This window comes from Antechinus flavipes, chromosome 1 (assembly GCF_016432865.1).
Source record: "Antechinus flavipes isolate AdamAnt ecotype Samford, QLD, Australia chromosome 1, AdamAnt_v2, whole genome shotgun sequence".
In the NCBI taxonomy this organism is placed as follows: Eukaryota; Metazoa; Chordata; class Mammalia; order Dasyuromorphia; family Dasyuridae; genus Antechinus; species Antechinus flavipes.
The window spans coordinates 263,057,519-263,083,901 of NC_067398.1; the positions used below are offsets into that span (position 1 = coordinate 263,057,519).

Consider the following 26,383-nt stretch of genomic DNA (forward strand, 5'->3'; position numbering starts at 1 on the left):
ATTTGAATTTATGTCTTCCTGATTCAGGGCCCCATGCTCTCTATCCCCTGGGCCACCTAGCTACCTTTATCATTGAAAAGAATAGCTTAGAAAGGCAGGTTTCTTCCTCTCTGGGTTATACATGACTGTAAGAGAGAAAATTGGGATTCAAAGGAGACCCCAAAAAAGTTGAGTTCCATACTGGTGATGCAAGGTGCCTCAAAAGAATTTGCAGGTTTGGACCCATTTCTAACTCAAGAGGCAAAGTTTATTATAATTATAATGTCAATTGAAGTGGGCTAAATTCCAAGGGAATTTAACGAAGAACTAGGAGCAAAAAAATTTTTTAGGAAAGAGAAACAAAGATCAGGTTCAAGTCCCTAATATGAGAATTTTATGACTTAGAGGTATAACTGAGGAATGGTAGAGGTAAGATTGTATCCATTACTGAATTCTATAGCTTCTTGAAGAGTATTAAATAGAGGTAGAACATTTCCCATCATTGAAATCTTTGGTTTACTGAGCCACAGATTGTTCTCTGACAGTCAGCATGGTTTGTGGCACTCCCAAGGCAGAAAAGCCTGAGGGTTTCTCAGAAATTGCTACATTCTCCCTAGGAGCTGCCCCTCATCAATAAGAATTGTGTTTTAGAAGTCTCAGTTATAGAAGCTAGAGCTGCCTTATTTTTTTGTTTTTTACTTTGGCTTTTCTTTCCTCCTTATCAAGCATTAACAATATTGTTATCCTCTCCAAGGATGTGTTCTCTACCATTCTAAAATCTTTTGGCTCCCTTGACTTTCTACTATTTCTGCTTTGATAACCTGTAACTTTTCCCACTGCCCCTGCTATAAATTTTCTCTTTATTTCAACCCCCCCTCCCAAACTACCTAATTCTTCTACACTCTTAGCCAATGAACTTGCCTTCTTCTTTACTGAGAAGACAAAAGCTATTGATGAGTTTCTTTAATTCCTCTCTTCTTTATTTCAAATATTCCCTGTCTTCACTTATCTTCACCTTTACCTCCTTCCTAACTTTCTTCCTTCCCTTCTATTGTACAGGAAAAAGTTGATTTTCTCTTGGGCACCTCCCTGTGCCCTTTATCTTTTTGGTTTGCTGTAGGAGTTTGTGCTATCAATCATTCTTTTCTTCTTCCTCTATCTTTCATCCCTATTCTATATTGGTTCCCATCTATACATATATTAAGGTTCCTCTTGTCCTTTTTTTTTTTTAATAACTTTTTATTGACAGAGGGTTCCTCTTATCCTAATAAACAATAACCTTCTTTCAAACTTTCCATTTCTGCCCTCATCTTTCCTATTGTCCTCCCTTTCACTAATAAGTTAATTTAATTTTTTACTGATAAGTTTCTTGAATGAGTAGTCTATATTGCCTGTCTACAATTTCACCACTATCTACCTAGTCATCAATTCTTGTAATATGTGTTCTGTTACTACAAGATTATTAAGACTGCTCTTTCAGTGGCCACTAGTCACTTTTAAATATTTAATTCAGTGGCACTTTCTCAGTCAACATCTTCCTTGGCCTCTGCACAAACGTCTTTTTTTTTTTTTTTTTAACCACCCGTTGCATATTATTAGCTTATCCTCTTACAAAAAGACTCTGTCTCCTACTCTTTCTCTGACTCCCTTAAAATAGATGTTTCTCAAGGTCCTGTCCTAAGGTCTCATCTTTTCTCTTTCTATAACTTATCTCCTGAGATTTTACATCTATGACTTCAGTTATCATCTCTGATGATGATGCCCAAAATTACATCTCTAGCCTTGTCTACTCTCTGGTCTTTCTAACTAATTATCTTTACTTAGGTGTCCAATCCTAGCAATTTAACATGTATAAAACTAAAATGATTATTTCCCCATAAAATTCCATTTTTCTTCCTAACGTCTAATACTTCTGTCAATGGTACTGCTATTGTCCCAGCCAGAAGGCAGCATTGTAAAGATGGAGATATTTAGGGTCAAATGACCTGTGATCAAGTCTTACTTTTTCCATTTACTACCTTTGCGATCTTGGGCAAGGCAAGTACAATACTTTCTCTCTTTGGACCTGTTTCTTCAAATACAAAATCAGGTGGATAACATCAAAAGTCTCATTCAGTTCAAAATATATAATCTTATCTTTAATCCTTCCCTTTCCTTTAATTCACATTACAAATTCAATCAGTTAAAAATCCTATCAATTTCTCCTTCATAATTTCATAATCCTTGCATCCATTTTCTACTTAAAATTTCCACTGCTGTCACCTTAGCCTAGTCACTTTTCTTATTTGAACCTCACAAATGTCCTGAAGACTCTTCTACTTTTAATAAATGCTAGCTAATTGTAGATTGATCTTTCTGGTAGACTTGTATGATTAAAGAATTCCCAAATCTAAACAACTCTCCATTGCTTATCCAGTAAAGGTTGATCTCCTTAGCCTGGCATTCAAGACCGTTCACAATTTGGTTATAATTAACGACTGAATAACTCTTCACATAATTTACCTTCCAACTGAATTATTTATTTCTTATATTGAAAAAAACCCAACTAATCCAGGATTTTTTCCTTTTTCCTTATCCAAAGTCCAGTCTTTCAAGGAGATCTCTGTCCTTGTTCAAAAATTTTCCATACCTGAACAATTTCATCTAGTGGAATTGTTGCCCCACCAAACTTATAAAGCTTACAAAGAAAAACTAATTTGGGTGAAATTTGGCCCACTGAAAGGTCTGGGTGATTTTTAACATCTTTGGCAGTGGATTAGCTGGAAATAGTGAATCCTATAATATGAAATGCTTGTAAAAGCATTATAAACCTTTGTATAAAATATAATAATAATTGAAATTATAAATTGAGGTTCTATATAATATTATTTGGGAAATAAATCCAGGCATGATAGAATTTATTTTGGTCTCATTTAAAGTGAGATTTATTATTATTATCTATTAATATCACTATTATACTATAGGGATTAGGAAATTTGTTAGCTGTGTGATTTTAAGTCAAATTAGCCCATTTATGTAAATTGCAATATGTTAAAGAAAAGTTCATAATATTAATATTACATTGTTTTAGAAATATTGTTAAAAACTTCTACTGTTCTTTCATTCCTTTAGGTTAGGAGAATTAAACTCCTAAAAGATTGTTGTAAATATGTTATTAAAAACATTTTAAGGTAGAATTCTGGGAAGATGGTAGAGTAGGTCAGAAAATTTCAAACTCTCCAGATTCCCTCCAGAAATAGAATAAATTTGCACTTCAGAGCAAACATAGACTGGTGAAAAACAAGAAGACTTGGGGAAGAACAGGGATCCTCCTGAGACAAAACAAGATAAAAAGAAAAACCCCAAGACAGGGATACCTCCAGGGTCTGGGACTATCTGGGTTTAGCTAAAGCTTCAGCTTGAACCTCAGGAACTTTCACCTCCCAGATAGGAGTTTGGAGGTGGGGGGGAGGTGTCTAAGTCCAGGAAGACTATAGGAACTTCTGTTGATTAAGAAAGCTGGGTCCCAACTGTGCTGCTGAGATGGTCCTGGGCAAGAAGGAACCAGCACTTCATGAGTGCAGAAGCAGCGGGGGCCCACTAGCACTTGCAGGAGGGTGGAAATTTTGGTTTGGGTTCTAATTCACAGGGGAGAAATGAAGTGAGACTAGAAGCAGGATTAGAGGTGCTTATACTAATACTTTCTCTCTCTCTCTCTCTCTCTCTCTCTCTCTCTCTCTCTCTCTTTCTCTCTCTCTCTTTTTCTCTCTCTATCTCTCTGTCTTCTGTCTGTCTGTCTGTCTTTCTCTCTGTCTCTGTCTTTCTCTCAACAAACTGCCAAAGAAGAAAGAACTCAACCATAGAAACTTATTATGGGAATAGGCAAGACCAGGATTCATCTTCAGAGAACAGTGAAGTAAAAAAAGCCTCTTCTACTTTAAACAATAACATTAAAATTCTGGATTACCTGCCCAGCAAGAATTTATAGAAGAACTCAAAGAAGACTTTAAAATCAAGCGAGAGATTGAGGAAAAACTTTTAAAGAAAAGAAAAGAAAAGAAAAAGTGAACCAACTAGAAAAGGAGATTGAGTCTTAAAGAAGAAAATAATCCTTTGGAAATTAGAATTAGAAAAGGGGAAGCCACTGAAGCTAAAAGAGACCAAAAAATTACCAAAAAAAAAAAAAATAATAAAGAATAAAAAAAAAAACAATAGATTTGGAGAACAGATCAAGAAGAGAAAATATAAGAATAATTGGACACCTGACTGTGACAAAAAAAAAAAAAAGAACCTTGATAACATTAATGCAAGCAATACAATCCAAGAAAATTGTCCTGGAACACGAGGGCAGAATAGAACCAGAAAAAAATCTATTGATCACCACTTCAAAGAGATCCTTTGTGAAGAAAACACATTGGATTACTATTGCCAAATTTTGAAATCTCCTGATCAAAGAGAAAATTTTGCAAGAAACAAGACAAAAATTCAAATATGCTAAACCTACCATTAGAATAATGCAGGATTTGTCAGTAGCCACAATAAAACACTGTAAGTTCTTGAATTACATATGGCAGTAATCAAAAAAAGTAGGCCTGTGGACAAATATATCATATCCACAAAATTATCAATAATATTCAATGGAAAAAATAGACATTCAACAGACATGCAGATTTTCAGGACTCTGTCTCAAACAAACCTGAAATATGTTAAAAATTTAACATATGAGAGGTAATATCAAAGATTAATTTTAAATGATGAATCTTTTTTTTTTTTTAACATGGAAATGTATACCATATGTTTAAGACTGACATCATAATTAGGTAACTCAAAAAAAAAAGATTGGGGGAGAACTGAGTATGATTTAACTCTAAAAAACAAAACTGTCTAGGAAAATATAAAAATAGTAATTATTTTATACAAATGAGGTGCAGAGGAAAAATAGACATCAGAGGCATTAGATGGGAGAAGAAAGCTCATAGATCAGAAAACCTACTCATATCAGACATAGGTTAAATAAGCAACACTACATATATACTGTAAGGGGAATAGCACCCTCCAAAATCTATAAAGAAATAAGGGAGGAGGGAATAGAATAAAGTAGGATATAGAAGTGGGACAAGGTGTGTAGATTAATGGAAATGGGATAAAGAGGGAAGGAAAGAGTTAGGGTAAATGATAAGGGAGTGATCTATGGATGAGTTAAGTAATAGCAAGGCAAGTTAAGGAGCAGAATTAAAGAATTACTAGCAGGGATCGGAAATAAGATATACACAAACACTACAACAAAGATCAGGAGTAGAATTTATTAGAAAAATATAGGAGTAGTAATCATTGATCTAAGACAAAATCAAACTTAAAGATTCAATCAGGAGAGAAATTTACATTAATTATCAGCCATATTAATACTGTTTTAGATTCATATGGGTAAATGTATATGTGTATACATGTGTGTGTAAGTATATGTGGATAGTATGTATATAGATAGATTTATATGTGTATGTATATGTGTGTGTGTGTGTGTGTTTATGTATGTGTGTGTATGTATTTGCTTAACTGTAGCCTGCTTGATGGAGGTGAGGGGTGATGGAAGGGGAAATAAAGAGAACAAAAGAACAACCTACAAAGAAGCAAATGAAAGATGGGCACTCAAGAATATAATCTCTCCTATTATTATATGTGCTTTTTTGAAATGGAAATTTATTATTATATATTTTGAATTCACCCTGATGTTCCACTGGACACATGACAATGTTTTGTTTATTTTCCTTTTCTGTCTTTTTAAAAATATTCTGTTCTTTCTTATTTTGTATTCAGTTCAATAAATAAAAAACATACATTTAGAAATACAGGATATGATTATAAGGGTTGTCTGGGTAGTTGACATACCAAAGAACTCCTTGAAGTGTTCTCAACAATGAAAGGTCAAATCCCAAAATTTTTACTAGACTTGCTAACGGTTTAAAGTAACATGAGTTCTTGTATTTGTGGAAGATTGGTAGATAAATGAGTTAGGATGTCAATATTTAAAGATTTCAGGATCTAGCCCTATGCTTAAAGTACAGTGATTTGATTTTAGTTAAGAACTAGAAATTGAAAAAGAAAGATTCTTATTCCTATGAAAAAAATCAGTCTTTAAAGTTAGATGAGCTTCTGGTTAGTTGTGTCTATCTGCCTTTCAGGATAATCTGTAGGAAGCCCATATTAAATCTAAATACATACAAATATTGAATATGGCATAAAAATTGGTTATCATTAATCTATTTGAGATTTAATTAACTCCTGTGAAAGCGCTTAAAATTTTCTGCTTGGGGAAATGGGCTGTGCTTTGCCAGAATTAGATCAAATATCTTAGATCCTTTTTTGCTTGGGTCCAAACTAGCCCCTCAACTAAAATCTAATAACATGTTAGTTTAACACACTTTAAGTTAATATAATGATAACAGGTGTGAATTCAAACTGCTTGTAAAACTTTATTTTTATTTCCTAGTATAGGCAGTTTGAAATTCTAAGGAGGATGAGAATCGCTGAATACGGAATACTTAGGGTAGCTCCTGATCTGGAAAGCCTCAAAAGATAGATAAAAGAGGCAAATGACTGATAATTGATCCAGCTCTTTAAGGAAGTAGGAGAAAAGGTTATAGGGAGCTAGGAATTGCCATCAACTGTTTTCTTAAAAAAGAAAAAAGTATATTATATATATGTACATATATACATTATATATTCATATCTGTATATAAAATAAATTAACAGATAATATATATTTTTTGAAGTGCTAAGAGTAGATTGACCTTGGATAAACTGATAAAATGTTACCCTTAATGATTATCAACCCAGATTTGATTTTATTTAAGGCAAAATCTGTTCTGAAAGAAATGAGAATGTGGCCTGAGTATATTCTCTTATTAGAATAATTATGGTAAATCAGAACCTAATAAAAAACATTAGCTATTAGGTATTAAGAAAGTTGTTAGCTGTGTGACCCCAAGCAAATTACCTTATGTGTTTATCTCAGTTTACTATTCTGTAAGGAGATAATAGCATTCACCTCCCTGGATTGTTGTGTGGACCACAGGATTGTAAAATGCTGACAATGACTCTACAAGATTATTATCCCTATTTAACAGTTGAAGAAACTGAGACAGACAAGTTAAATATGACTTTCTCAGGGTCACACACTTAGTGATTGTCTGAGGCAAGATTTGAACTTGTATCTTCTTGAGGCCTTTTTAATAGATCATTTTATCTTTTTACTGACTTCTTACTTTCTGACTCAGCAGAGAACAAGTTTTTTGGCCTTGCTTCTTTGATTACATGAATAGCAAGTTTCTAACCTCCATTGAATTCATTGTCTCTCTACTCCCTTCCTCTGTTCCTGGAAGACATTATTTTTTTTAATATTGGGATTCTTAAGTCCTCTTTTCTCTCCACCAGAGACCAAAAAAAAAAAAAAAAAAAAAAAAAAAGCCTGATTAAACACCAAAATAGAAATTGTGAAAATCAAAGGAAAAAAGTATTAAAATTGAAAAATTTAAACATCATTGAACTAATAAATAAAACTAGGAGATGGCTTTATAAAAAAAAAATAAACCATTGGTTAATTTGTTTTAAAAAAAAAAAGAAAGAAAACCAAATTACTAGTATTTAGAGTGAAAATGGTGAATTAATTGTGAACAAAGAGAAACTAAGGCAATCATAAGGAGCAATTTTGCTGATAATATGCCAATTAATCTGACAAGCTAAGTATTTAGTATTACAAAAATAAAAACTACCCAGAATAATTGAAGAGGAAATAGAATACTCAAATAATTATTATATTAGAAAAAGAAATCGAACAAGCCATCAATGAGCTTCCTAAGAAAAAAATCATCTGGATCAGATGAATTCACAAATGAATTCTACCAAACATTTAATGAACAATTAATTCCAATATTATATAAAATATTTGGAAAAGACAGAACCATGATGGCGGAGGGGACATATGTTTCTTTCTGATCTTCTCCTACAACCTTCAGACCAATTAGTAAATCCAGCCTCTGAATTAACTCTGGAGTGGCAGAATCCATGAATATTGGGAGTGCAACGAATTACCAGCAGAAGACAATTTTGAAAATTCCTAGAAAAGATCTGTTTTAATCAGAAATGTAGGGAGGTGGGCAAAGCGCAAGCAGGCCAAGTACAGACACCAGTACAGAAAGCGCAGAGTCCTGAGGCAATGTGGCCCTGGCGGGGGAAAGCACCATGTGGATTCCATGTGATGGAGAATCTATGGGACAGAATCTACAGCAGTGTTGGCTACTCTGCCTTGGATGCAAGCCAGAAGATCAACAGAGAAGTTAGAAGACATCCAACACAAACACAAAAGGTAAAGAGTGAACCCTGAAACTCTAGAGTCCCATGGCATGGGAGCCATGCCCACCCAGCACTGGGAGTGAGTTAGCACTGATGCAATGCATCCACAGCTATTTATATACACTTGTAGAGGAAGCTTGGAAAATCTCCTCCACCCTAAAGGCAGACCTTAGTTTTTTTAAAAGAATGAGTAAAAAAGCAACGAGAACTCTGACAATAGACAATTTTTATGGTGAAAGAGAAAAACAGATTTCAAACCCTGAGGAGACTAAAAGCAGATCGCCTCCAGATGAAGCCCCAATAGGTGATATAACATAGTCCCCATCACACAAGGCTCTCTTAGAAGAAATTTTAAAAGATCTTTCTAGAAGAAAAATGTGGAAAGGAAATGAAAACTTTGCAAGAGGGTTTGGAAAAGGCATATATAACTCATTAAAAGATAAGTTTGATAAAATGGAAAAAGAAAAAAATTCCCAGAAAAACAAAAATTTGTGAAACAGAAAAAGAAAATAACTCCTTAAAAAACAGAATTTGTGAAATGGAAAAAAATTCCATAGAACAAAACAACTCATTTAAAAATTCAACTGGACAAATACAAAAAGAAGTAAAAAAAAAAAAGTAAATGAAGAAAATAATTTGCTAAACTTCACAACTGAGCAAATAGAAATGAATGATTCAATGAGACAAAAGGAATCAGTCAAGCAAAACCAAAAAAATGAAAAAATATAGAAAAAAATGTAGAGTACCTAATTGGGAAAACAACTGACCTGGAAAATAGATTGAGGAGAGACAATTTAGGGATTATTGGACTCCCTGAAAATTATGATGAAAAAAAGAGCCTACACTATTTTTCAGGAAATAATCAAAGAGAACTGCCCAGATGTCATAGAATCAGAAGGTAAAATAACCATTGAAAGAATTCACCAAATACCTCCTAAAAGAGACCCCAAAATTAAAGCTCCAAGGAATATCATGGCTAAATTTCAGAACTATTAGACCAAGAAAAAAATATAAAAAGCAGCCAGAAAGAAACAATTCAAATACCAAGGAGCCACAATAAGGATTACCTCACCTAGCAGCTTCCACCTTATAGGATCGAAAGGGCCTGGAATCTAATATTCCAAAAGGTGAAAGAACTTGGAATGCAGCCAAGAATAAGTTACCCTGCTAAACTGACCATTTTCTTTGAGGGAAGAATGAACATTCAATGAAATAGGTGAATTCTACCTATTTCTGATGAAAAGACCAGAGCTAAACAAAAAATTTGACCTCCAAATATAGAACCCATGAGAAGCATAGAAAGGTAAAAAGAAAATAACGCTTGAGAACTATATTTCTGTTGTGGGTACACATAGAGAGTGCATGTATAATCTGATTTTACTGTTATAATATAAAAAAAGAAACTAGAGGTGGAAAGGGGCATGTATCTGAAAAAAGAGGAAAGTGGAGGTAAAATGAGGGAAATTACATCTCAGGAAGAGGCAAAGAAAACCTATTATAATTGAGGGAAAGAAGGGAGGATGATGAACATTGTGTCAATCTGGGCAGCTAGTTGGTGCAGTGGATAGAGCACCAGCCCTGAAGTCAGGAGGACCTGAGTTCAAATTTGGCCTCAGACAACTTAACACTTCCTAGCTTTGTGATCCTGGGCAAATCACTTAATCCCAACTGCATCAGCAAAAAACCACCACCATCACCACCACCACCAAAACATTGTGTAAATCTTCCACTCATCAGATTTGGCTCAAAGAAAGAATATTAGACATATTTGGTTTTACCATTATAGAAAAGTGGGAGGGGAAGGGGAAAAGAGAAGGGGTAGGCTAAATAGAAGGCAAAAACAGATATAGTAGGGGAAAGGTATAGGAAAGGGGGAAGACTGCTTGAGGCAAGGAGTGCTTATAAGTAAAATACTGAGGAGAAGAGAAGGGGGAAAAGGAAAGTATAATCTGGGGTTAATAAAATGGCAGATTTTATTATATAAAATTATATTTTTTAAATATAAAATTTAAATATATAAATATATTATTTATAAATAAATAAATAAAATTTATTATATAAAAAATACAGAATTAGTAGTTTTAACCATAAATGTGAATGGGGTGAATTCACCCATAAAGCATAAGCAGATAGCAGACTGGATTAAAAGCCAGAATCCTACAATATGTTTACAAGAAACACATTTAAAGCAGAGTGATACATACAGAGTAAAAGTAAAAGGCTGGACAAGACTCTATTATGCTTCAGGTGAAGTAAAAAAAGCAGGGGTAGCCATCCTGATCTCAGATCAGGCAAAAGCAAAAATTGATCTAATTAAAAGGGATAAAGAAAGAAACTATATCTTGCTAAAGGATACCATAGATAATGAAGCAATATCAATATTAAATATATATAAAGTGGTGTAACATGGAAATTCCTAAAGGAGAAGTTAAGAGAACTAGAAGAAATAGACAGCAAAACTATAATAGTGGGGGATCTCAACCTTACAAACTCAGAACTAGATAAATCAAATGACAAAATGAATAAGAAAGAAGTTAAAGAGGTAAATAGAATACTAGAAAAGTTAAGTATGATAGATCTTTGGAAAAAATTGAATGGAGACAGAAGGTAATACACTTTCTTTTTGGCAGTTCATGGAACTGATTAAAAAAAAAAAGACCATATATTAGAATATAAAGACCTCAAAATCAAATGCAGAAAGGCAAAAATAATAAATGCACTTTTTTCAGATCACAATACAATAAAAAATTATATTCAATAAAAGACCACGGGGAAAATAGACCAAAAAGTAATTGGAAACTAAATAATCTCATTCTAAAGAATGAATAGGTGAAACAGCAAATCATAGACACAATCAATAATTTCATCAAAGCGAATGACAACAATGCTACAACATATAAAAATTTGTGGGATGAAGTCAAAGCAATAATAAGGAGAAATTTTAGGTCTCTAAATGCTTTTGCATAAAATAGAGAAAGAGAGATCAAGCCCAAAAATTGGGCTTGCAACTTAAAAAACTAGAAAAAGAGCAAATTAAACACTCCCGATCCAATACCAAACTTCAAATTCTAAAAATAAAAGAAGAGATCAATAAAATTGAAACAAACCAAAAAAAAAAAAAAAAAAAAACCCTATTGCATTAATAAATAAAACTAAGAGTTGATTTTATGAAAAAACCAACAGAATAGATAAACCTTTAGTTAATTTGATTAGAAAAAGCAAAGAAGAAAATCAAATTGTTAGTCTCAAAAAATGAAAAGAGAGAACTTTCCACCAATGAAGAGGAAATTAGAGCAATAATTAGGAGTTACTTTGCCCAACTTTCTGCCAATAAATTTCACAACCTTAGTGAAAAGGAGGAATATCTACAAAAATATAGACTGATCAGATTAACAGAGAAGTAAATAAATTGCTTAAATAGTCCCATTTTAGAAAAAGAAATAGGATAAGCTATTAATCAACTCGCTAAGAAAAAATCCCCAGGACCAGATGGATTTACATGTGAATTCTATTAAACATTTTAAGAACAATTAACTCCAATACTATATAAACTATTTGAAAAAATAGGGAATGAAGGACTCCTATCAAATTTCTTTTATGATATAGACATGGTACTGATACCTAAACCAAGTAGGATGAAAAGAGAGAAAGAAAATTATAGACCAATTTCTCTAATGAATATTGATGCAAAAATCTTAAATGAAATATTAGCAAAGAGATTACAGAAAATCATCCCCAGGATAATACACCATGGCCAAGTAGGATTTATATCAGGAAGGCAGGGCTGGTTCAATATTAGGAAAACTATTAGCATAATTGACTATATCAATAACCAAATTAACAAAAACCATATGATTATCTCAATTGATACAAAAAAAGCATTCGATAAAACCCAACACCTATTCCTATTAAAAACACTAGAGAGTATAGGAATAAATGAACTTTTCCTTAAAACAATCAGTAGCATCTATTTAAAACCATCAGCAAGCATCATATGTAATGGGGATAAGCTGGAACCATTTCCAATAAGATCAGGGGTAAAACAAGGTTTATCTATTTTGTTGTTTTTTTCATAAAATGAATTGCTATTCAATAGTGCATTAGAAATGCTGGCTTTGGCAGTAAGAAAAGAAAAAGAGATTCAAGGAATCAGAGTAGGTAATGAAGAAACCAAATTATCACTCTTCGTAGATGATATGATAGTATACTTAGAGAACCCTAGAGAATCAACTAAGAAACTATTAGAAGTAATCTACAACTTTAGCAAAGTTGCAGGATACAAAATAAATCCACATAAATCAGTGGAAAAATATCAAGTACTCTTAGATAGGTCGAGTGAATATAATAAAGATGACAATACTACCTAAATTAATCTATTTATTTAGTGATATACCAATCAAACTCCCAAGAAACTATTTTACTGACCTAGAAAAAATAACAAAATTCATCTGGAAGAACAAAAAGTCAAAAATTTCAAGGGAACTAATTTTAAAAAATCAAATGAAGGTACTAACTGTACCAGGTCTAAAACAATATTATGAAGCAGTGATCATCAAAACTATTTGGTACTGGCTAATTGAGAAGTTGATCAGTAGAACAGGTTAGGTTCACAGAACAAAATAGTCAATGACTATAGTAATCTACTGTTTGAGAAACCCAAAGACTCCAGCTTTTGGGATAAGAATTCACAATTTGACAAAAACTGCAGGGAAAATTGGAAACTAGTATGGCAGAAACCGGGCATTTACCCACATCTAATACTGTATAACAAGACAAGGTCAAAATGGGTTCATGATCTAGACATAAAGAATGATATTATAAACAAATTAGAAGAATATAGGATAGTTTGCCTCTCAGATCTGTGGAGGAGGAAGGAATTTGCAACCAAAGAAGAACCAGAGATCATCATTAAATCACAAAATAGATAATTTTGATTATATTAAGTTAAATAGTTTTTGTACAAACAAAACTAATACAGACAAGATTAGGAAGGAAGCAATAAACTGGGAAAACATTTTTACTTTCAAAGGTTCTGACAAAGGCCTCACTTATATAGAGAGAATTGACTCAACTCTATAATAGTTTAAGCCATTTACCAAATGATAAGTGGTTAAAGGAAAAGAACAATTTTCAGATGAAGAAATTGATACTATTTGTAGTCATATGAAAAGGAGCTTCCCATCACTATTGATCAGAGAAATGCAAATTAAGGCAACTCTAAAATACCACTACAGATTGGCTAAGATGACAGGAAACAATAATGACCAATGTTGGCTAGGATGTGGGAAAACTGGGGCACTGATACATTGTTGGTGGAATTGTGAATGGATCTACCCATTCTGGAAAGCAATTTGGAACTATGCTTAAAAAGTTATCAAACTGTGTATATCCTTTGATCCAACAGTGGGCTTATATTCCAAAGAAATCTTAAAGGAGGGAAAGGGACTCACATGTGCAAAAATATTTGTGGCAGCTGTTTTGTAGTGGCAAGAAACTGGAAACTGAGTGGATGCCCATCAATTGGAGAATGGCTGAATAAATTATGATATATGAATGTTATGGAATATTATTATGCTGTAGGAAATGACCACCAGGATGATTTCAGAAAGGCCTGGAGAGACTTACATGAACTGATGTTAAGTAAAATGAACAGAACCAGGAGATCATTATACATGGCAACAACAAGACAATTCCAATGGACATCGCTCTCTTCAACAATGGAGTTTTGAACTGGTCCAACCATTCTAGTGAACACCTTGTAACTGTGCCCAAAGAGTTAGGAAACTATTCATATCCTTTGACTCAATCACACCACTACTAGGTCTATGTCATAAAGAGATTTTTTTTTTTTAAAGGGAAAAAGACTTATGTGTACAATAGTATTTATAGCAGTTCTTTTTTTTTGGTTTTATAGTGGAAACTTGAGGAGATGCCCATCAACTGGGTGAACAAGTTATAATAAGCAACTGTCATAAAAATAAGAAATGAAGAAGGGGATGGTTTCAGGAAAATTTGGAAAGATTTATATGAACTGATGAAAACTTAAGTGATTAGTACCAGAACACTGTATATAGTAACAACAATATTGTAAAGATCATCAACTGTAAAAGACTAAGTTACTCTGATCAATACAATGATTCAAGAGAATTCCAAAGGACTCATTTTGAAAAATGTTATCTATCTTCAAAGAACTGATGACCTTTCAATGTAGATTGATATATAATTTTTAAAATTTTATTTTTTGTGTTTTTCCCCCAGCATGGTTAATATGGGAACATACTTTGTATGGTTCCATGTGTCTAATGGGTATCATATTGTTTGTCTTCTTAATGACTGGGGAAGGGTTTGGAAATAGGGAGACAATTTGCAACTTCAAATTTTAAAAAATGTCAAAAACAAATAAATAAATCTTATTCCATGTTGGGGGCCATGATCATATCATATCAGTGTGTTACCTCCTTATAACTTCTTTTATAATTTTTCTTCTGAAACTTGTAAGTTTGAAAGAGCCAATGGAAAACATGGTTCTTTTTTGTAGGCATATATTAGTGAGCAGAAAAGTTAGGATGAAAGAACAAAAGATAAATTTTCAATAGCATCCTACAAATAAGAGCCACCATTACAGATTAGAATTGTGCTAATACCTATAGAATCAATATCTATTCCTGGCTTCATATAGTTGTTATGCTCTGTGCTTAGTCACTCACCAAATTCCAATTCCACATGTGGTAGATCTTGAAAAGTAAACGATTAAAACAGCTTTGTGTTTCCCAGGAGTATATCTCAATTAAAAAAAGCATAAGGAGGAAAACGAAACCTAAAATAGCCATGGCAATCAAAAATTTCCCGATCCCTTTACTGCTTATTTTGTAGAAGTAAGAACCTGTGAATGGCAAAAAGAGAGGATGGTCTATCTTTTTATTTACTGTTTTTTAGAAATGTTTCCCATCATCTTCTTCCCCGCTTCCCATCCCAATCCCTACTAAGATTGTCTTTGTTTTGTTTTATACTGTGGACAAATTAATGATTAAGCTATAGGAGTCACAAATTATAAAGGCTGAGTCTGCATGAAGAATATTAAAATAAAAAACACTATAATTAATTAAAATATCTAATAATACACACAATTACTCTTGAATAGACTAGTATACTCCCTTCTTGTGGTTTGAGTGTGAATCTTTGTTTTTGCCTTTAAGGTTTTTAGTGGATTGATGAAGCTAAGATTTCTGTTAGCAATTCTTCCCAGATATATAAAGTTCAATGAAAATATGGAGTCAGTTGCTCACTTTTTGGCAGAAATTTAGACACTGAGGGTCTTCATTATTACTCAGTAAACATTTCTAAAAGAACTCATGCATCTTTGCAATCTTGAGAACCACATATTCCTTATTTCCTATAAGTCTTGCGATCACTTTGAATTTATTTTGTATTTCTGAAATCTTTAGAACACTTTACAGAGATTTTCTCAGGCTGAGGAAATGTCTTTTGTACTGACAATGGTACATGAAGATAGATGCTTCATTCCTTCTCTGTATAATCCTCTCCTGCTCTGTCTGTCCTGAAACTCTTCCTATCTGTCTGAACAATCCTTCTTAATCCTGTGCTGATTCTTCATCCACATCCCTCATGTATTTCAGGGCTCATCTTCAGGTACTTTCTCGTCCACCTATACTCTCTTTTTCTGAGGCATCTTCTCAGCTCATATGAATTCAACTAACATATCTGTGCAGATAACTCTAGATCTACACATTGAGACATTTTTCTCTTCACCAGTAAAGTCCTACATTTCCACCTGCTGGCTGAACTTCACCTGGATGTGAAACCTACCCTCAATTATTTCTAAAATTAAACAATCTTAGTCTCCAACCTATCCCTCCTCCTAACTTTCCTATTTCTGAGTTCTTGTTTCATTTAGGCTAAGTCTTGATTTCTTAGTTCACTGGGAAACCCATATGCTCTAATTCTACATGACTTTTCCCCTAATCTAGGAGGAGCAATTCTAAGGCCAAGGAGGAAGTAATATGGAGTTCTTGATGACCTAAATGCTTCTTCCTGACTTGGCACTTTCCTTGCCATAGATAATTCATTTTGCCAAATCTTTTCTCTACTCATGTTCAGTCACTCTAGTTAAGGACCTCTTCTTCCCTTACCTGGATTATTGTAATAGGTTTCTAATTAGTTTGATCATATTCAATTTCTCATCTCTGTAATTCATTGTCCACATAACTGTCCAAATTGATATTCCTAAAGCCTGAATATGACTGTATCATTCCATCTTAAAAGGCTCTCTCTTTCCTCTGGGATAACATGTGAAAACCTTTTTAGCATTTAAAACCCTTCATAACCTATTTCGAGTTGTCTTTTGACAGAGATATTCCCCTTTCTTTATACACTCTATGCTCCAGTTAAACTGACCTATTGTTTATTACCCAGGTAACTTTGTCTCTTGCCTCTATCTTCCATGCCTGGGACAACCTCTCTGCTGCTACTTGAAATGCCTCCATCCCTTCAAAGTGTGGATCAAGCTCTATTGTCTTCAAGAGGCTGCTCTTGAATTCTCCAGTTCAAAGTCCCTAACCTAGGATCACCCTGCACTTCATAAGCAGTTTGTCGTTTCTTGCTTGTGAATATGTTACTTTTCTACCAGGAGAATGTAAAATCTTTGAGGATGGGGGACTCTAGCACAAACTATATTCCTGACATGGAAGGAGCTTAATAAATGCTTGTTGATTGATTCCATTCATTATCTTCTATTGCTAAATATGGAAGGAAGTAGGATCTGGAGGAAACAGGGATACTTACCATAAAGATGACAATCATCTGTTTCTGTAGTAAGCAAATCACAAAGCTCCTTGGTCCTGACAAATTCATAAAATCCACTCACAGCCATCACCAAGTCGTAACTAGGAAGTACTATGAAGATATCACTCACAATTTCAGCATATTGAGCTAAATATAACGCTATGATGAAAAGATGATCAATTAGCTTCTCTCAAAGAATATATACTCCACATGACAATCAGACTAAATGATATAAGAACTCAGCTATTTCAATTTATATTTTCCCCTTACAATTGGTACCATTTGTATTTCTACTTCCTGAGGTACCCAGGAAAAGTATTGGACTCCTTTGCCAGTTCTTGATCCCATTTGAGCTCAGGCAAGAAAATAATATTGATAGAGAGCACAGAAGTAAGATGTACTTATTCATGGTGAAGAGGGAAGAAACTTATACAATTTTTTTTGTTATAACAAACTATGAAAAATAGATCTACAAAACACATTTACTAATCAGTATATTACATCTATCTAAAGAGAAAGCTAATTTCTATGATAGTTATAATACAGCTAATTTTTTTTAAGTAAAAAATTAGGCTAAGCTTAGAATTATTTACCTAAAAGGACATTAAGATTGAACTGACATGACTGGCTAGACTTGACCATCTGTCTGTCAAGAGTGAAAAGATTCTGGGTACTCATTGCTTCATCTAGCAAAGGAAGCTAGAATCTGTTAGTGAAAACTAGAGAATTTCAGTTTGTTTCCTTTTGCTTCTGGGTAATGAAGAGAAATCTTTCATGTTAAATAAGGATTGGAGGAAAAGGTAAATTTGATTTGATGTAACATAGATATCATACTGAGAGATTTTTGTCCTACTAGATTCTAGAGATGAAAGGGACACACTCAAAGACAGGTATAATGGCAATTTTCATTTAGAGGTCCTTTAATAGAACCATAGAATTTTAGAGCTGTAGTGTGAATGGAAGGAGGATCAATGGGAATGTTTCACCAGTGTGCCTCAGCATACACCCTCATGGGTAGCATACAATTTAACTTCATGACCAGTGTGCCTAGATACCAAATTCCTCACTTATGTGGTTCTTAAAATAATCAATCTTTTTTTTTTCAAAGTGGCAGAGTAAATCTTTATTTTATTCAGTGAAGCAAACACATTAAATCTAGTTTTCAGTGAAAACCCAGGTAAGACTATTATCTATAAATGCAAATAATTTTTATGAAAAACTCATTTCAGAAGATTTGAATTATCCCTCTAATTATAGTACAATTAATTTGTGAAACTATTATAGATCTTCATATGTCTGCTTCATAGCAGACTAATTACTGATTGTTGTCCATGACTAGAACAAAAATGATAAATTACATGTAGTTCAACTGCATAATGAGAAGAGTATATAGATATATCTCCAAAATTCTGAATGTGAGAAAAGAAAGCCCCTACATGGCCAAATATTGTCTCACAGTAACATTTGACAGTTATCATAGCATGGGGATCTTTTATTTGTCAGAGTTCCTTTGCCATTCTTTAGAAAACATTTACATAAAGGACATTCGCCTAAGGAAACTAAGGTATATTCTTGGTCCATAGTCAACCTAAATGTTCTTCCTTGCCAGAAAGATTGATATCTATAAACAAACCACACACACATTTAAGTATGTATTAGTATGTACATGTGTATAGATCAGCCATAAATTATTCATTCTATAGTGTTTCAGTACTCTCAACTTCTCTTGAGACTAATGGGTCTAGATAAACTTGTCTGGAGGCCGTAGGTTTAAAAAAATGCAGATAGATGACACTGAAGTCTAATTTTAACAGTCACTTTCCCAACAAGGATTAAAAGGCAGAGTTTAATCCTTGGATATTTAACTTAGGCCAAATAGCCTCATCTGGCTAACTGGGTAGCTGCATTGAGATTTGGAATGATGTCTTTAATTTAACTAAGTCTAAATTTCATCTTTGAAAGAGAAGAGAGAATTTCTAAGATTTAATCAAGCTGGGTTAAGTACACAATACCATTTAAAAAATTTTTTTAAATGACATGAGACAAGTTTTTCCAACTAGAATAAAAGAGAAAGCTGCTGAGGAAAATCTGTATCAAATATCTTTTTTTAAAGACCTAATAACCTATATAGACATTTAACACTAATATGTATGATGCAAATTGTGTCCCCTCTGACTTTTTGGGGGAAAGAATAGGGGTAAACCTTGAGAAACTCTCCTCTGGGAGAGGCCCACCCTCAGGAAATCAAGGTAAGTGGTCTCATTCAGTTGGAAATCTTGGCCAGAGACTGTCTACACCCTCTATTGAGTTGAAGATTAGTCCAGGACCACTCCCAGTAGCTTATTCAATTAAGAGATCTTGGCCTGATAGTCAGCTCAAACTGCTCCCCAGCTCCCAAGACCAAGACTTACCCATAAAAACAGGGGTTTGTTAACCCACCTTTGCCTGCTAAGAAATTAAGGTATATTCTTGGTCCATAATTCCTAATCAGGAATTTTGCCTGCTAAGAAAATTTCCTTTTCAATGAACAATAAAAATCCCTTTTTTGCCACACAGATTTCTTTTGCGAATTCTTTTGCATCGGACTTGTGGCTCCAACCAGAAGGGGATTTCCCACCCCAATTCTTGCACTTCTTTACTACCACTAATCTCATCATGCATATATACACAAATGTGCACATGTACATATACAGTATGTATGTACACAAACTTATTTATATTGTCTCAGTCCTTTAGGATGTGAGCACCTTGGGATCAGGTACTATTTTTACTTTTCTGCAATGCTTATGACATTGTAGGCACTTAATGTTTGCTGAGTGACTGCCTAATTGTCAAGGTAAGGGAAGATAGAACATGTCAGTTAAACCTAGCCATAAGACTTCAGATTGGATGAATTAAGTCTCAAAGAAACACAGTAAGTAAAAGGGAATTCAGGGAAGAAGGAACTGATCCTCCTGTTAGAAAAGAAATATGGTTTGGGAAGAGGGGCCAAGACCATATTCCAAAGGTAGAAAGAGAAGAGAGTAATTAATTTCATTTTCAATTTTCACTTTAAATTTCAAAACCTGCCAGATACCACCAAGGAATTCCATCTGGAATGAATTTCCTCACTTCTGCTTTTCAGAATCTTTAACTTCCTTCCGCACAATAGGTCTTTCCTGATCCTCACCTTCTACTCTTGGTTATTAGGGCTTTTCTTTGTATTTATTTGTACATGTATAGATTATATCTCTCTCTTTAATAGAATCCAAACTTGAAGGAGGAACTCTCTTTTTAGCATGAGAAAGTTACTTAGCTGTTCAGAATTTGTTAAATATCTGTAGTACCTGCTTCACAGGATTGTAAGAATACTTTTCAGACCTTAATGTACTATACAAAGTATACCAAAAGTCCTGGTGTGGTGTTAAAGCTAAACTGCAAGCAACAATAATACTGATAACTACCACTTATATAGTATTTAAAGGTTTGCAAACACTTTACAGATAGTATCTGATTTAATTCTCACAACAACCTTAAGGAACTGGAACTTATGTCTTCTGTTCTAGTCACTGTGCCACTGAGCTGTTTCTGTAACTATATAAATATGAGTTATTGTCTCTCACCATCATTCATTTGCAGAGCTATCTGCTCCCATGACTGAACTCCTTTCTTATTATCTTTCTTCAAAGATCAGTTCAGCTTGTGCCTCTTCTTTGAACCTTTCTATGATTCTTCACCAACATCCCCCCTTCACCAACGAGAATTACTCTTTCTCTCTTTTAGTTTTCCTAAAGCATTTTGCCCCCATCAGACTCTATCCTTTATTATGCTCATCTAGGTAGTTTTGTTTATGTACTAGTAGAATCTTGCTTCTCAGAGAACCCAGGTATCTGATTCCTATTTCAGTGCACAAGACTATCTGATTTAATGAGGGGGTAGGGATGAGGCAATAAATACTGGCTAGCACACAAAATAAATTCTCCTTCAAAACATAATGTAAAGATTCAAGAATGTGCTGGTAAATGTTTAAATAATGTGATCTTGGATGGAGGGTGAGGAAGGGGAAATGTATGCTTAAAATTGAAGGTCAAAAATATCAAGGGAATCAATGGGAAAAAAATAGAAAGGAAGTCTAGCAGCACCAGAAATCAAAAATTATAACACAAATTTATAATTTTCAAAACAATTTGGAAAGGGTAAAAAATAGGGAGACTGATTGGTGTAACAGATTAGATAATATGCCATATACAGAAAACATGAATATTGTAGTTTTGGATTTAATAATCCTACAGATCTCAACAACTGGAATAAAAATTCATTCTTTAACAAAAATTGTTGAGAAGCCTAGAAAGTAGTCTGGCAGAAACTATGTATAGATCAATATCTTTCACTATATACCAAGCTAAGCTCAAAATGAATCCAATATTTAAACATAAAGTGACAACATAAGAAAATTAGAATTAAAAAAAGTACCTGTCAGATCTATGTGGAAGAATTCATGACCAAATAAACCTGAGAGAACTTCATAGGAAGTAAAATGAATACTTTTTAATTGCATAAAATTAAAAAGATTCCTTTTTTTTTAACAAATAAAACCAATTTAGCTAAAATTTAGAAGAGAAACAAGAAATTGGGGGAAAATATCTGCATAAAGGTCTTATTTTTAAGATATATAAGCACTGAGTTGAATGTATAAGAGTAAGAGTCATTCTCCATTGGATAAATGATCAAAAAGATATGAACAGACAATAGTCAGAGGAGAAAAGCTAAGTTATCAATATATAAAGATGCTTTAAATCATGAATAATTAGAAAAATGAAAATTTAAACAAATCTGAGGTATTATCTCAAACCCACCAAATTGGATAAGATGATTAAAAAAAGGAAAATGATACATGTTAGAGGGAAATGTGGGGAAAAAAACAGGTTCCATAAAGCATTATTGACAGAGATGTGAATTAGCTAATCATTACGGAAAACAATTGAGAACTGTGCCCCAAAGCTATTAAACTATGTATATCTTTTGATCTAGCAAAATTGCTACTAGGGCTGTATCCCAAAGAGATGAAAGAGGAAAGGCAATATGATGTATTAAAAACATATTCATAATAGCTCTTTAAATGATCGCAAAAAATAGCAAAAAATGATGGAGATAATTTCAGAAAAATCTAAGAAAACATATTAACTGATGCATATGAAATGGGCAGAAGTAGAATAACAATTTATAAATTTAAAAAATATTGTCAAAACAAACAAATTTGACTTATGAAACCTGATCAATACAATGTCTAACCATAGTTCCAGAAGAATCAAGATGAAACATTTTATCCATCTTCAGATAGAAAAATGATAGATCAGAGCAAAGACTGAGGCATATATGTATACATACACAAACATCTATATATCTACATATAGATATATGTATGGATGTATACATTTATATCTATATCTATTTTGTATAGAATATGCCTAATTTAGAAATTAGTTTTGCTTCACTATGTATAATTGTAACCAGTTATATTTTGTTTTTTTGTTTATCAATAGGAGAGGAGGTAGAGGAAATAAAACATGAGAAATAGAAATTTTAGAAGTGAAAATAAAATATAATAATATGTATAACAATCATTGATTAATTATGTCTATAAAATAATTGATTATAATTACTTAGCTTAATATCTAAATATGATATGTTATAATTGATTTTAAATAATATTATGTCTAATCATCATTCATTGAATAACACCATTTGGAAATAAAAAAATTGAATCTTTTTAAAAAGGAGGTTAGATTTCCTTAATAATTTCAGATCATAAGGTCCGGATTAACTATATTTCGGAATTTTTTCATACTCTGGGATATAATAACTGAGTCAGAAACTTTCAAATAAATAATCATAGGAAACAGGGAATACCACAGAACTGAAAAACAATATGTCCCAATTTTCAAAAAAGGAAAGAGAATGTAATTTATATACTATTGTCCAGTGAGCATGACTTTGATAATGGCAAAATTCCAGAATATATTAATAATGTTATTGAATTTTTAAGAAAAGAAGTAGTTATTACAAAGCCTCAACACAACTCCATTAGGTCATGCCTGATTTAGTTCATTTTCTTTTTTTAAATGGTGCTACTCATGTCAACATAGTTTTACTAGATTTTTTTTTTTTATTCTCATGGACACCAAGAGACAGGAGGACTATATTATGAGTTAGCTAGGTGGAACAATGAATAGAAGGCTAGGCCTAGAAGCAGAAAGACTCATCTTCCTGAATTCAAATCTGACAAAGTTGTATGACACTTAACAAGCCATTTGACCCTGTATGCCTTAGTTTTCACATATGTAAAATGAGTTGAATGAAGATAGCAAAGCACTCCTGTATCTTTTCCAAGAAAATGCCAAATAGAATCACATAGAGCTGAACATAATTTAAACAACTAAACAACAATGGGCTATACTTCGGCTGCATTAAGAGATGGTTCAATGATTTGACCCAAAGAGCAATTGTTAATGGGTTCCTGTCAACTTGGAAGAAGGTCTAGAATTTGTCCTTGATCCTAGGCTGTTTAAAATGATCAGTTACTTATATAAAAGATACAGATGATATGCTTACAAAATACTCAAATAAAACAAAATAAAGAAAGTTAGGAAACTGAAAGGGTGACAGAGTAAGAATCCAAAAGTTTCCAACAACTTAGAAAGTTGTGTCAAAAAAATTGCTGGGAAAATTGGAAACTAGTATGGCAGAAACTAGGCATTGATCCACACTTAACACTGTATACCAAGATAAGGTCAAAATGGGTTCATGATCTAGGCATAAAGAATGAGATTATAAATAAATTGGAAGAGCATAGGATAGTTTACCTCGCAGAGCTGTGGAAGAGGAAGGAATTTATGACCAAAGAAGCACTAGAGATCACTATTGACCACAAATAGAAAATTCTGATTATATCAAATTGAAAAGTTTTTGTACAAACAAAACAAATGCAGACAAGATTAGAAGGGAAACAATAAACTGGGAAAACATTTTTAACAATCAAAGGTTCTGATAAGGGCCTCATTTCCAAAATATATAAAGAATTGACTCTAATTTATAAGAAATCAAACCATTCTCCAATTGATAAATGGTCAAAGGATATAAACAGACAATTCTCAGATGAAGAAATTGAACCTATTTATAGACATATGAAAATATGCTCCAAATCATTATTAATCAGAGAAATGCAAAGTAAGACAACTCTGAGATACCACTACACACCTGTCAGATTGGCTAGAGTGACAGGGAAAGATAATGTGGAATGTTGGAGGGGATGTGGGAAAACAGGGACACTGATACATTGTTGGTGGAATTGTGAACACATCCAGCCATTCTGGAGAGCAGTTTGGAACTATGCTCAAAAAGTTATCAAACTGTGCATACCCTTTGATCCAGCAGTGTTTCTACTGGGCTTATACCCCAAAGAGATACTAAAGAAGGGAAAGGGACCTGTATGTGCCAAAATGTTTGTGGCAGCCCTGTTTGTAGTGGCTGGAAGCTGGAAAATGAATGGATGCCCATCAATTGGAGAATGGTTGAGTAAATTGTGGTATATGAATGTTATGGAATATTATTGTTCTGTAAGGAATGACCAGCAGGATGAATACAGAGAGGCTTGGAGAGACTTACATGAACTGATGCTAAGTGAAATGAGCAGAACCAGGAGATCATTATATATCTCAACAACGATACTGTTTGAGGATGTATTCTGATGGAAGTAGATCTCTTCGATAAAAAGAGCTAATTCAGTTTCAATTGATCAAAGATTGGCAGAAGCAGCTACACCCAAAGAAAGAACACTGGGAGATGAATATAAACTGCTTGCATTTTTGTTTTTCTTCCCGGGTTATTTATACCTTCTGAATTCAATTCTCCCTGTGCAACAAGAAAACTGTTAGGTTCTGCACACATATATTGGATCTAGGATATACTGCAACCCGTTCAACATGTAAAGAATTGCTTGCCATCTGGGGGAGGGGGTGGAGGGAGGTAGGAGAAAAATCGGAACAGAAATGAATGCAAGGGATAATGCTGTAAAAAATTACCCTGGCATGCGTTCTATCAATAAAAAGTTATTTAAAAAAGAAAAAAACTGTGCATACCCTTTGATCCAGCAGTGTTTCTACTGGGCTTATACCCCAAAGAGATACTAAAGAAGGGAAAGGGACCTGTATGTGCCAAAATGTTTGTGGCAGCCCTGTTGGTAGTGGCTGGAAGCTGGAAAATGAATGGATGCCCATCAATTGGAGAATGGTTGAGTAAATTGTGGTATATGAATGTTATGGAATATTATTGTTCTGTAAGGAATGACCAGCAGGATGAATACAGAGAGGCTTGGAGAGACTTACATGAACTGATGCTAAGTGAAATGAGCAGAACCAGGAGATCATTATATATCTCAACAACGATACTGTTTGAGGATGTATTCTGATGGAAGTGGATCTCTTCAATAAAAAGAGCTAATTCAGTTTCAATTGATCAAAGATGGGCAGAAGCAGCTACACCCAAAGAAAGAACACTGGGAGATGAATATAAACTGCTCGCATTTTTGTTTTTCTTCCCAGGTTATTTATACCTTCTGAATTCAATTCTCCCTGTGCAACAAGAAAACTGTTAGGTTCTGCACACATATATTGTATCCAGGATATACTGTAACCTGTTCAACATGTAAAGAATTGCTTGCCATCTGGGGGAGGGGGTGGAGGGAGGGAGGGGAAAAATCAGAACAGAAGTGAATGCAAGGGATGATGCTGTAAAAAATTACCCTGGCATGGGTTCTATCAATAAAAAGTTATTTAAAAAAAAAAAAAGTTGTGTCAAATGTAATTGAACTTTAATAGTTTTTTTTTTCAAAATACATGCAAACATTTACTCTTTTTAAAATTTCACCTATTTCTTTGTAATTTTTTTTTTTGCAAAACATATGCATAGGTAATTTTTCATCATTGACCCTTGCAAAATCTTCTGTTTTAAATGAGAAAGAAAAAATAAGCAAACAAACAACAACAACAACAATAAAGTTGAAAATACTATATTGTGATCCATATTCAGTCCCCTTAGCCCTCTCTAGATGTAGATGGCTCTATCATAAGTATATAGGAATTGCCCTGTATCACCTCTTTAGTGAAAAGAACCAAGTCCATCAGAATTGATCATCACATAATACTCCCTAAGGTAAACTCATTGTGGTCCATATGATGTTGGCTCTAAAGTCCGTAATGAGCACCCCAACCCTACAAAAATTGGGTTCTTCAGCTCT

At 33.5% G+C, this 26,383-nt stretch overlaps 1 protein-coding gene across 1 annotated transcript in view; it reads right to left on the bottom strand.

Annotated features, from left to right (window-relative positions):
• Positions 1-26,383, bottom strand: part of LOC127545231 (phospholipid-transporting ATPase ABCA3-like) — a gene marked incomplete at its 5' end in the record, with an annotated part of 212,762 nt that overhangs the window by 41,716 nt on the left and 144,663 nt on the right. Inside the window, 2 exons of the mRNA XM_051972378.1 lie at positions 15,015-15,190; positions 17,110-17,268. Coding sequence (XP_051828338.1) covers positions 15,015-15,190; positions 17,110-17,268 — 335 coding nt within the window. The remainder of the gene's footprint in view (positions 1-15,014; positions 15,191-17,109; positions 17,269-26,383) is intronic.